This window comes from Patagioenas fasciata, chromosome 2 (assembly GCF_037038585.1).
Source record: "Patagioenas fasciata isolate bPatFas1 chromosome 2, bPatFas1.hap1, whole genome shotgun sequence".
In the NCBI taxonomy this organism is placed as follows: Eukaryota; Metazoa; Chordata; class Aves; order Columbiformes; family Columbidae; genus Patagioenas; species Patagioenas fasciata.
Genome location: NC_092521.1, coordinates 89,571,160 through 89,585,083, shown reverse-complemented (window position 1 = coordinate 89,585,083; position 13,924 = coordinate 89,571,160). Strand labels below are relative to the sequence as shown.

Here is a 13,924-nt window from a genome sequence, read left to right as displayed (position 1 = left end):
TCAAAAATTACAGAACAGTGTTCCAAAGAGAAAATTTGATTTAAAAACTCCTTTCTGTTCAGCAGTCAAGTGATCTGTTTTGAATTTCAATGGCTATCTGTAGTACTGAGGTTTCTGTGTCATTGCATACAGAAAAAGCTGACAAGGAATGGTGCTGTCTTACTCCATTCCCAATCACAACCCAGTAGATAAAGTCTGAAGTCACAAGTCAGCTGAGAGCTCTACCAAGACTATTAAAATGTGCTGGCAAAGCTGGAAGAAAGAAATTTAAATGAGGCCTGGTTAGATGTTTGAAAGGGATGAGTGACTGATCCTGTTTTATGTTATGCCAGACAATGCTAATAGTTTAAACACTAGCTATGTCAAGTAAGAAATAGATGTATTATCGTCTGTGAATTATTAAAATTGACTTCACCTACTCACCTTCAGACTTCTCTAGCTGAAAGGAAAAAAAAAATCAAGAAAACAAAAGTGCTGCTAGGGAGGCATGCACTCTTAATCTATTACTAATGTCGTCTTGAATCCTGTTAATATTTTTCATATTGTCTGCTTTGGTGAGCTCAGACACTATATGTGAGGAATGAGCAAAAATTCCAGCTGATCCTAGGCATAAAGCTCTTTAATGTTTAAGTCTCCCCTGCCCTGCAGATAATTACTGTCTCCTCCTTCACTCATCCAGCTGGGACATCAGACAACTTGGGGAGCATCCAAGACAGGCATGAAGATCTATTTCCTGGTTCACGACAAGTACTGTAATGTTTATGCCACAGAGATAATTTTCTAGGGTTTTATTAAGCAACAACAACAACAACCTTTTAAAAGTTGTTTAGATCTACAAGGCTCAATTTCCCCTGCAACTCAACCATACAAGCTCTCCTTGAACACCAGGGAAGTATTAAGGATACTAAAAAATAATTAACAATGTAAAAGGTTTCTAAGTTCTGATAAGGTCAGAATCATTGCTACAGGTTTTTAGTGGAATACAAGGATGAGACATGAAGATATGGAAGATGATTAAGTACCCATCAACATCATCATCACAGGGCAGCAACAATAGCAAAGGTCCAAGCTCTTTATGCCTCCATCATGAAGTTGTTAATTTACAAATGATTACTCTAAGGGTGATAGAGGGGAAAGGTGAAGGCTTATTTATTTTTTAAACAACCACTTCCAAACCACTTTCAACCATTTGGCCCTTTGAGAGAAACTGTAAATGGTGAAGGACACATATAAGCCTGAACAAAGACTTCTTGTGAATTTTTTGAGGAGACAGAAAACCTTTAGGATCAATCTAAAAGAAAGCTTGACTACCCCAGAAAAGTACTCTCCTGCCTCCCAAATTAGGCTTTCCACAGAAAAACTGAAAAGCCAGTTTTGATCTCTTTTCTTTTGAGCAGAACACTTTTTGGCTTTTTTCCCCATAGGTAAAGTTAAAACATTCCACATTTTCTAGGGGAATAAACTTCAAATAACTAAAGAAATAAAAGAAGAAAGTGAAAGAAACTTACTGTCACTTTTGGACAGTGAAACACTTGAAAGATCTGAAATGAAAGGTTTTGGAGACAAATCCTCAAACTCTCCTTCTTCCTTGGACCTTGCTACCACTTTATGCAGTTCTCCTAACCTGGTCTATGTGGCCCTTTCACACTGCCCTGGGGTGTCCCTCAGAGGAACAACTGCACCCGCTCTAATAACGCCTTCAGCAACATTAAAGTGATACATCTTTTCCAGGAGGCAGCATAGAATTTTGAGAATCACTGGCTTTGAGAACCATCTTTCAAGCAGGAAAAATATTAGGTGCCATAACATACCCAGTCTCGAGAGAGCTATGACTCCAGCAAATGACTGACTGGAAGACTTCATGCTGAAAAGGCTGATGCTGACCAAAACCATCTCATGGCTTCAAAGATGAAACACATGAATGCTCTGTGGCTGTCATCTTCCTTTGTGCACCCACTCACCCATAAAATAAAATACAAACAGATGAAGGCACGCAAGTGCCTGCAAAGGCTGAAGAAGTTAGACAGGAGTCTAGCTCTTGATTCCAGATTTGCTGAAGGAAACCTCACCTCTGTCTCATATCCTCTGTATTCAAAAGCCATTTTTATTTTCACATAAATCATGTCATTTACAGTTCTGTGCTGCCATTCTAAAACCATTGCAAGAGTTGAGTTGGCACAGCACACTTAAAAGAAAAGGTTACAACGTGGTGGGAAACACAGTTAAAATGTGAACAGTATTGTTAACGTATTGCTTGACTTTTAAAATCCCATTGTAAAATAAAATAAACAGCTTCTGAAAGGGAGACAGATCTTCAGACATGCTCCCACTTTTGAATGTGAACCAGCAATCAGGCCTGTAAGTGACCTCAACCACCTCTGACACCAAGGTCTCTAGAAAGCCCTGGTGGGAAGAGTTTTGTGCTAGCTGCTCTGCTGGCATTCCAGCCTCACTGAGCCCTACAAAATGCAGTCTGAAACACAGTTCAGCTCTTTCAAATGTCTGATCTAATGTAGGAAACAGGGAATAGGCAGTAGGTGGTGGAGATCGTTGGCAGGGGGGAATACTTGGTAGATGTGACGAATGTGTCTTTGTTGATCCCTGAGCCTGGACTTCTGTCATGGCTTTTGCCTGCTCCAGGCTTTTCCCCGCCCCTGTGACTTCCCTCCAGAGGCTTTGCATTTCCCACCACATCTGCTGGAGTACAGGGAGTGTTTGTGTGGAACAGGCATAGGACAGGCACTGATAAGAAAACAAGGGATGGTCCAAATGGAGGAGGCCAAATGGCAGGCCAAAAGAAGGAGGAGGCAAAGGTGTAAGAAGTGAGAGAGAGACGTTCTGTGCATGAATAAACATGAATAAGCGTAGAGGTGGTCATAAGACCCCCCAGCTGTCAGGAAAGCAGAGAAGAATTACGGGCAGGAAACATCACTGCAGGAGCAGTTGATCAAAACTACAAATTGCATGAACTTGGTCTAATTCCATCTTGCCTGTGAAGCCACCCTAAGAGAACCTGGCTAAAAAAACTGTCTTGAGCTATTTCAGCATCTCTGTGCCCAAGTACTGGGCTCACGTACAATAAGGCAGGCAAACAAGAATAATCAGCTGGCACCTCTTGAGTTCTCACAAACATTTGGGCTGGCCATTTCATTTCCCATCACCGATGAATTGCTCTCCTTCATATTAAGATGCAGCAATGCACGTAAGCACACTCTTACCTCTGAGTACGGAAACTGTCCCTATTAACTATTCTTGCCCTTGAAGTGAAGCACTTGCTTGGATGCTTGGCTGAATCAGGGCCTAATTAAGGAGGTAAACAGCCTTCTGTCCTCACTCACCTCTCCCTCAGCCTTAATCCTCCAGTCACCTAAATTTAATTTAAAAATCTGTTTTCAGGAGTTGAGCCTGGATCTGTCACATCCAAGATTGTCACTAATTGCTATGTGTCAACAGCGTTTAGAAAAATGAGCAATGAATTAAAACCACCAACCTTTCTGCTTGGATGACAGCTTTATCTTTACACACTAGCTTTTCAATAGGCTTGCAATCTCTTTACTCAGCCAGAGTGGAAAATCGCCTTGCCCAAAGTCAGTCAGAGATTTCTTCAGCTAGTCCAAACATTTCTAAAGAAAAACTACTGATCTTGTAAATGAACAAATGGTGCAACACCCAGAGTACAAAAGCACTCCAACTTAGACCCCAGGAGGTAAAGACACCCTCTTCCTCTGGCTAGTCTTGTTGGATAGTTGTGGTATTAGGGGATCAGAAAGCAGACTCAAAGAGACAGGCTGATGTTCTCAGGAAGATCAATGAAGATGTGAAGGTCACAGATGACACATGGCTGATTTCAAAACCTCAGGAATGACAGCAGGGAAAGAGGTGGCGAAGGAGGAGGGGGAACAGAGCCAACTGTAGAAGTTGCCAGAGAAATATTTTGTTGGAGGCACAGCAGAGGAGGAGCAAGATGACGCAAAGAGAAGCAACTGAGTGAAGCACAGCGTATGAGGACTGCAAACAGTGGTGTCCAGAGGGATTCCTTTACTGGATGCGCCTGTCTAATACTGATGTAATGAGCTAGTTATGAAGCAAAAAATGAGAAATGTGTGTGGGAGTGTTGGAGGTGTACATATTAGGTATCTGCTCCCACAAGAAAGGAGGTAAGTGAGGGCTCCTACTAAGAGTCTGTTAGGAGGATGAAACAAGACAGTGAGCAAGACTGTATACAAGCCTGCTGAAGCTTCTAAGGTTTGGTGACATATTGAGCCGAAAACCTGATAGCAAAAATTATCTTCCTATCTTCTAAGGAACAACTAAGATGAACAAAATCAGAGTGAGATAAAAAAGTAAAAAGCCATCTGTGGAGAGATGGTTGTGTCCACTGGGAACTGCAGCAGAGCACAAGGTCATCAGGCTCTCCTCCTAACTTTGCCGCTGCCTCATGATCTCAGTCTGTTTGTCTGCTCTGACATACATATTTTTCAAAAGCAGAAACACAGTGATACTATTTTTTTAAACCTTTTTCACATGCTTGTTGAGAAACATTGAAGATATGTTAAGTGCTCAGTGCCTTGCAGATGTTATACAGAGAGAAGTTCCTACTAATCATTATTTTACTTAGCTGAATTGGACATGTATGTTTTCAGAGATGCCTCCAAAATGCCTGGTATGTAAGGCCTTAACTAAAACAAGCCAATTAAAAAAAAATATCTACTGCAGGTTTTATTAGCATGAGGGACAAATAAAAGGAAGAGGGTGGCAAAGCAATGCAGAGATAATGTCGAGTCTGAAATAACAAAAGATATAAACAGTTCATCTGACACAGCAGCTAAGTCATCTTGAAGGAGAATTAAGGATAACAGAGGTAATCATTCACCAAGGCACTAGTTTTCAGATGTTGACATACATTTTCAGAACAAGGAGGAAAAAAAAAGAGAAGACTGTCAGAGTTATGACAACTAGCCTGACTGCTTTACCTGACTGTCTTTACCTGACTGCTAGTGAGGAAAATAGACAGGAAAATCATCTGAAGATTATTCTTCCTTGAATGCTCCCATTTAATTTTCATGAGTATTAATACAGGCCACATATTGACACTGACGAGCAAAAAGATCCTTGAGGAAGGGAAGCACGTGTTTCCTCATGCAGACATCTGAACAGTTCACAGTCACAGGCGGCTCTGAACTGAAGAGTAGGAAATGAAGCCTGTAGAAAAACTAAAGTGGAAGTGTGGGACATTTAGGGTTTTGTGATCATGGTTTCATTAGACTTTAAATGCTCTTCAGGGCAGGAACCCTTAGAGGAGTTCAGAAATGTTTTTGACTTTAAGAAAGCTGACTTTGGGAGAATGTGATATGCCCCAAGGAATTTTTACTGGAATCCTATGAAACATGGGAAACATAGAGCTGAATTTTTAGAAAACATCTGAAGAGACTGAAACTTAAAGCCATCCTGCTTAATTCCAAGTAGGAAAAAGGGCAACTGAGGCCAAATACAGTTAAGTAAAGATGTACAGTTTACTGTAAGCAACAAATAGAAGACTTCAGATATTTCTCTTTTTTATATATCTATATATATATTTATATATATATATATACAAACATATATCTATAGATATTTAGATAGAACAAACAATCCTTTGGAAAGTAAACAAGCTAATCAGGAGGGATACAGAACATTTTTAGAGTTATAAAGAGCAATTTTAAAGAAAAAATTCCAGGACGATTAAGTATCTTTTGACACTGCCACGATTTTTTTTTTCTCCTAAGCATTACATGGAGTTTAATTTATATCAGTGCTAGAAAGGACTCGGAGAAAAATCCTTAGTTGCTTAAGGCATATAACAAAAGGAAGATGCTGGCAAGTTAGCATGCCCTTTTTTCTTTGAAGAAGAATAATAAGAGGCCAGATGACTGCTTAAATATTAGCATCACGTTGTGACAGAGTTTCCAGCGCTTGCTTAAAGTAAGAAAATTTGCATTGATGTTTGTACAGAGTTACAGCCATGCCAGCTCATAGCAGATGTGATGCACAAATACAACATGCAGTTCCTATCCTAGGCAAGCTGTAGGACAACTGCAGAAACAGGTGAGAGGGAAGGGGAAGGATTCCCTGTAATACATGCAAAGCACTAGATTCAGAGAAAAAAACAACATTTACATTACGGTTGAAAGATTGTTTGTTTGTTTGTTTCCTTTAAAAAGCAACACAAACTCCTGAGACATATAAACATTTTAAGTTCTGTGACTCAAGGACAGACCAGTGAGACCTGGAGTTAGTGTTCATTGTTGCAGAAAAGGGCAATGAAATGAAGCAAGATCCTATAGAACTGCTAGCTTAATATCTGCCATGCAAAAATAATAGAGGCAGTTTTACTCAAACACCTTAATGGGCATAATTTGATTAGAAGCAATTGTGCAATTCTTGGAGGGAAATTTCTGCATACAAATTAATAGTAATTATATTGCTGAAAGATAAGAAAATAAAAGATGGGCCCTAATTCTCTAAAAATTATGCAGCTTCAGGAGCTGAGAGACCTGATGCTTCTGACATCCCATGCTGCAGGGCGGCCTGTTTCCAACTGACTGAGGTGGCTCATTGAATTTCAGTTTTAACGTTTAAAATAAATTTAAAATTAATTTTAATATTATTTTTGTGAACACCAAATAGATTATTTAAATCCAAATATAGAATAAGTTGTTTGCCTGTAATATGAACATTCTGATTGTGACAAAAGTAGAAAAGACTAGTGAGATCATTTCTGAAGTATAAATTTTACAGGAGAGTAAACTGTAGCAGTAACTTTATGTGCCTAGGGCAGCAAGTATAAAATATGACCTTATCAGCCATATGCTAAAAAAGCCTGCAAAATGTGTGAAAACATCTTTCATAGCGTATCAATTTCAGTATAAAAAGCAAACTTGTCATGAAGGTCCTGTGAAAACTGCTGATTTTAAGAAAGGCAGAGGAAGATTTTTCCCCAATTCTTGCAGCAGGTTAGAGTCTCCAAACACAATTTTAAAAGGGTCAGAAGAAATACTGATAGGAATTCGACACAAGCCAAAAGAAATTATATCAATAGGTTTGTAGCTGTTAAGATGCAAGGAGGGAAGAGAAGAAATAGACATTAGAAGCATTAGCAGGAACAATTCCTAAGGCCAGTAAATATCAAGGGGCCCCAAAGCAGTCAAAAGCAGAGTGAAGAGATTTAGAGTCAAGGCATTCAAAGGGTCTACTTAGTTTCACCAGAAGACAGTCTCACATTTCAAGGTTTCTTCTTCAGTACAGCTAAGCTTTTCAATGGGAGGCCTTGACCCCAGGGATCACTAACTGAAGAAAACAAATGTGTTTTCAAATGAATGTGTTGGCACTGTCAGAACTGACTGTACACAAGATTAAATGATATTTATTTTCACTTTCCCGAATACCATGTTAAATTTTAGAGAGACAGACAGACAGAGACGTTTCCAAATAAGACATGAGAATCTGAGCATCAGATTTTCTGTGTCAGCTGGGATTCAACAGCAGAATTCCTGTTAACTGATCTGGCTAAGCCTCCTTCCAAAATGTCAACCTGAGGCTTTCTTGCCTTCAGCAGTCTTAATGATGGTGGCAGGAGGGGACACGTGTTGTCAGTCCATTTCAATTCTCTCATTGCTCTTCCTGGCTTTCTCATGATGGATTGGATTTTAGTCTGGCATTTTGGAATTGCACACATGTGATTCTCTGACTGAAACAGACTGAAGTTTGCCTGCCTTTGATAAGAAACAGAAATAAAATCAGAATTTAAAAAAATGAAAGTGATTCTGAGATGCTCTAGGAAGGAAACTTTGATTGCAGGAAGCGGGTGCCACGACTCCTCATAGAGGATTTTGCTCACTGTTCATCTGCATATTTCTTAAAACAAAGGTACTTCAAAACTAATTTTGTACTTCTACCTACATCATGCTTGATGCTTCACAGCTTTCCTGGGTTCCACAGAAACCAAGTAGGGACTGTGTTAAATGCAAGGCAAGATGGGAGAAGTTGAAGAGAGAGATGGAACGCAAGAGAAGGTAGCCCACGACAGACCAGATAATTTCCGATAAACATCAGATGTCTACTGAGTTTATACACAGCACTATTTCAAGGCCACATTCTACTCTGTATGTGAACATATCTCTATGCATATGTATGGACCCACTAGCAATTGCATGAGCATTCCTGAGAAACTTGTGCTTATGCACTGCCCCAAAATGGAGAAGCATATAGGAAGCTGAATTTAAAATCCAGAAATTGTGTTCCCAAAAGGAGACCAGTAAGGACAAAGAGGAGACCATGGGCACTGCTCTTTCTGCAGAAAAAAGTCTGAGCACACGAATAAGGTGGAACTACAGCAAGGGCTTCAGAATAGCTATGTACTACCCGTGAATTTTGAGGAGTGAATATGTACTTGTTATTAAGAGCTATGACAGAGCAGGAAAGTGGGTCTCACAAAGCACAGACTTGTTGGGTCAAGTGTCCTTTTCCTGTTTGGCAAGTCCTTTTGTCTCTGTGTTGTCCTTATCATCCTGACACCTTACCAAAGCACAGAATGACAGACAGCTCTTAATGACTTCCTAGCATTTGATTCTGATACGCACACCCAGCCCTTCTTTTGCATAACACGAAAGTCTCTATTCACCTCTGAATTTCCACTTTAGAAGCCATGTCCACTTCCACATGTGCAGCTCCCCACTCCCACTCTGCAATCCGTGTCAAGACAAATGAGCTCTCATCACAGCTTGCTTGAATCAAGCAGCTGAAGACAGCACTTCTGAATGGACAGACTGACAGTCGATGCTGCATCAGCAGCTGGCGGGGCTGGTATCACCCTCCCCAGGAGAGGAAAACATCCTCTCCTGGGCACACCCACTCCCACATCGCACAATTGGGGCTATTGTTCCCTGTGTCCAGAAACCAGGTTCAGTCCTGTACCTTCTCTGAGCATTGTCACTATCCTGCCTGACTTGATAATATTGTGGTTTGTTTTGTTCTGTTTGTTGTTGTTGTGGTTTTTGTTTGGGTTTTTTTTTTTTTTTTTGTTTTATTCCTTTTTGTTTTCTAGAATGCTCATTAGGGTATTTGAGCACAGGGGTTAGTGGTTCGGTCCTGCCGAACCACAAAGATACTAAAAGTGTGTGCCAGTTGAACACCCCCAGTAGACTTCACTGAGGCATTCCTGAGAGTAGAGATGTGTTCTGCAAGTGATCATTTACTGAGTGGGACTCTGCAAAGCATCTAAGAAAACAAAGCACACACGCACTCCTAAAACTGGCATTTTGTGGTACACACAGTTGCAAAGATCTAAGCTGAACAGGAGATACTTGCTGGATGGAGTTGAAACACTGTTATGGAGACACAGAAAGAGGCACTTTAGAAATCAAGCCTATTAGCACCCACCTTCCTCTGCCCTCCCTTCATGCAGCTGGAGGAGAGGTGACCACATACCCCTTTGGGACCAGCTGATTTACAACTTGTTTTGTTTCCCATAAGGTGATGTCTCACCCCCTGAAGCATCCCTTCTCTCAATCAGAGGGGGTGGCTGAAGCAGAGAAGTGTCTCTGTGACAAGACAAACCCACTCCTCCTGGGCAGTGCTGTCTGTTCCCAGGTAGCTGGCTGTTAAAGGGCCAACAAACAGGCTAATTTGAGCTCTAAAAGCTGCCAGCAGGAGCACAATTAAGCCGTTTTCACAGACTGCTGGCCAAATGCAGCAATTTATTGGCTGAATGATTGGATTATTCATTTGCAAAGCCAAGAGAGAGCATTTTCTTACCACTTCAGTTGGCCTGTAGTACTTGTGATTGACTGTCACATGAATCTTGCCAGTCTCTTTGCAGCGTCCTACTTCATTTTCATTCTTCCCTTCCCACCTGTAAAGAAGATAAACATTTAATCAACCCATAATTACTTTAGTGCTCTGATCTTACCAACATTTGGCCTGCTTTCATTTACTTGAGGCTGGTGTCAATTCTCCCTGCAGGACAGTATAAACTCATTAGCTATAGGAACAAAGGCAGAGTTCAGACTTGAACAGAGCAACAATGGCTTTTGAAGTCTCTTTGTCTTGGTTTTTGATTCAGTGAAAGGTCTAAAACACAGGACTTCCAAATTAAACACATAATGCTAAGGGAAAAGAAAATGTCCTCATTTCAGAATGTCTCATGTATCTGCAAATAAATATGACAGTGAGGCTTTTCAATTGTGGATTGATTCAAAGTTTTTTTTTTTTTTTTTAAATACTTTTAATTCTTGTATTTTGGCCAATAGTTTTAGGAACTCTTTAATCTGTTAGTTTTATGGATGTGAAGCTCTGTTTGAATAGCATTAAGCTGCATAATTTAATTTGTACTTAACTAGGAAAAGCAAAACAAAACCATTTCTTGAGTTTTCAGTCCTAGCTTGATGTGGTACTTCACATGCATGTACTGTAAACAGTACTTACTATCTGTGAGCTGAAAGCCAATTACTTTGTCCAAATTCATTTCATATGTGTTGAACAGCTTGCAATTTGCTCTAACTTATATGATCTGGTTGTGCCATGAACCATTTTGTTAGCAATTGTCCTGGTCTGAAATTTTTGGGAGCAACAGAAGAGGTACAGTTTGGTGGATGACGAATTCTGCCTTTGGAGAAGCCAGCCTGCAGCCTGGAAGCCTCAAGATGATGCTTCTTCTCAAAACAAATGTTTCAGGTGACATATGTAGGAATGTACATTGGTGCATCAAACTTAATCCATTGAATGTACAAAATCTAAAGTTATGATTGAAACTTGATGCTTTCCAATTCTCTGCCTCAAAGTATGTACCATGGGGCCCTGAACCCACTTGGCATAAAAGTGTAGTGATGAAATACTTTTTTGTATTTGAATAAAATACATATATTTAAATCAGCACTGTGGTTTAGACTATTTAGCCTTAGTCACCAGCAACGAAAGAGAAGCACCCTTTGCCTCCCACTTACTAATTGTACTGCCACCTTTTGGGATTTTGTCACAGATTTGATTTCTTCTTCCTCTCCCCCACCTCTTCACCCCCGATTAAGTCCCTCAAAGAATTTAATTCTTTGACAACCTCAGCCTTCATTTTTGAGTTTCTGGCCCTGAGGGCTAAGGAAGAAAGTCTGAAAATGTGACCTCTGTGTACTCATGAAGGTTAAAACACCGAAAGGCAGAAGGAAATACCAAATATGCATTATTACGAGGTCTTAAATCCCACGACTTTTTAAGAATAACTCATAACTCAAGCCTGTAGGATGCTTGATACTGGGAACACTTAACACTGAAATAATTTCCAACAGATAATAGTCACAGTGAAGTCAGTTGTTAATAGTCATGCTATGATGCTAAAGGTGATTTATAATTTAAATTTTCTTTCTTTCTTTTTTACAGCTGCTCTGTTTGAAGCCTGAACTGCAAAGTTTCCATTCAGAAGCCAAAACTAACATTAGTCCCTCCCTTTAAAGGGCAGAGGGTAAAAATGTGCAGGACTCAAATGAGCTTAATAGAAAACTAACCGTCACCAGTAAAACAACAGGAAGCGTTTAGATCAGGAGACGTCAGTTGCTGTTGGAGGTCACTGAGCAGAGAACCCCATTTAACACCCAACAGGCTCCAGAAGGCTTGGCCGAACCAGTAAAGACTCACTTAATGTTGCTATCGAAGTTATATAACAATAGAAATCACTTAAGAAGAAATCTCCACCCGTTTTGTTCAGCACAGTAATGTGAAAAGTTCACAAGGAAAAAAAAGAGTACTTCTCATTGGGAACAAAGTAGCATTTGATAGCTGCATTTTTAATTACTCCTGGCACCTAGTGCTCACAGCTGGGGACACCACGGTGCTGATAAAAGGGATTGCGTGGGGGCCAGCCTGACACCAGGAGCAAGACATCCATTTTGCCAGCCAACTCCTCCTCCCCTCCTCTAACTACAAGGAAAAAAACTCAACACACACACACAACACCAAAACCCTCCTTAATTTGCAGTAAAATTGCAGTCAGAATTGTTTACTGGCAAATGTAATGCCAGATTATCCTGAAACAGAAGTGTGGTGGAAGAGGCATAGGGAAGCCTCAGGTTGCTGTGGTTCTAGATAGCTCCAACCAGCAGGACTGCCCAGGTTTCTGCTCCTTAGGGAAGATGCCCAAGTAGGCAAGAAAATAGCACTGTGTAATTTGGGAGAAATACAAAGGATCCAAGGCTAAAGACAGTTTGGCTAATCAGGGTTGGGCTACATGTACAAAGGATAGGCAATGGATCCCCCTGACTCCCGGCTGGTGCCAAAGCCCAGCACTTCCAGGCAGGCACCTGTTGACTTAGTGTAGACTTTTCATAAAACGCTGGTCCTAGAGCCTGCAGACAATGAACCTCTACAGCAGGGGTGGCACATTCATTTTCACTGCCAGCCACATCAGCCTCGTGGTTGCCTTCAAAGGGCTGAATGTAATTTTTGGACTGCATAAATGTACATACTCCTAAAATTACATTCAGCCCTTTGAAGGCAACTGTGAGGTTGATGTGGCCCTGGTGAACATCAGTTTGACACCCCTACTCTACAGTGAGACCATTGCTTGCCCGACACTGGGGAGCTTCATCCTCTCACTGAAGCAAAGGATGGATTTGCTCTCATGGCTGACAGCATCAGCTATATGCCGGAATGCACCCAGAGAAGGATGCATGAGACTATGCGTCTGCTTCTGGCAAAGGGGTTTGATGCTTCCATGTCAAGTGCCTCACTGTTGGAGATGGGGGCTTTGAGATTGCTTAGGACAACAGTCATTGTCAGCTCTGCTGGATATTATTATTATTACTGACCTCAGAAATGTCCTTAAAACTAAATTAATCGCATTTCAAATGCATGTGCAAATTTACTTGTTTAAAAGGTTCTTCACCTCAATGGCTTTTACATTCTGGATTTACAGATGATTTGATTGCAGTTAATTTAAGGCTAATTCCATATCTGCAGAGAACTAACTGTTATAATACTTATTTTCAGCAGTGATGAATGCTTCTTTTCCTCAACAATTCTGGAGATTCCAATTATTTTTCATTTCTTGTAAGTATTGAGTAAGACAGCAAGCAGCTTCAAGCTGTAAGGTCCCCACCTGGTGGGGTGTGAGGTGAGCAGGGAAGGACACAGGAAAGCCAGGATAATCGAGTGGGAGGAGTGGGAATAGCACTGCGATGGACCAAATGGTCCAAATGGCTGTAACTGAGAAGCAAACAAGGCAAAGTACATCTATTTTTGAGGTGGTGAAGAAATCAACTAAAAATGAAACCTTTCATAAAAGTTCAGATAAACCGAACAAGTATATGCATTTCATCTTCTTGCCTGATCTTTACACAGAAACAGAACAGATAGCATTTCAAAAAATATTAAAAACCACTAGTAGCTACAGCTGCTCAGTCTCTTTACAGAAAATAAATTTATCACATATCCTTTTTGAATCAAATATATGCCAATAGAAAATATTTTCACATTTGAAAATGAACAATTATTGCAAAATAAAATTTTAGGAAAATTTTGCTCTTCTTCCACAGCTAATACACGATACCATTTGTGGAGACTTCTGGGACTTGTGGCTAAACACACAATTAAGCCAAAGCACTTCATTCTGCCCTAGCACTTTATAAACAGTAAAACTGACACCATATAACAGACCATTAATGTCTTTTGCAAGTCATCTTTTGCAGGGAAACTTTAAATATAACTCTTCATATGTGCCTCTGTCACCAACTCAACCACCAACCTTGGCAGCAGCTCTGATGCATCAAAGCAATCAAGAATATAGGCATTGCTCAATCACGATCTCAGGCTTAAATCTAAAGAACAAATATGCTACCATAGAGGGATGTACTTAGAAATTTTTTCAAATGCTCTGATGAATCAGCTCTTGAGGGTTTGTTCA

The 13,924-nt window shown here is 40.4% G+C and overlaps 1 protein-coding gene across 2 annotated transcripts in view; it reads right to left on the bottom strand.

Annotated features, from left to right (window-relative positions):
* The window catches only part of GMDS (GDP-mannose 4,6-dehydratase), a 423,438-nt gene that overhangs the window by 62,021 nt on the left and 347,493 nt on the right, over positions 1–13,924 (bottom strand). For both annotated transcript variants that reach the window (XM_065831967.2, XM_065831968.2), the window contains exon 9: positions 9,793–9,889. In XM_065831967.2, the coding sequence (XP_065688039.1) occupies positions 9,793–9,889 (97 nt within the window). The remainder of the gene's footprint in view (positions 1–9,792; positions 9,890–13,924) is intronic.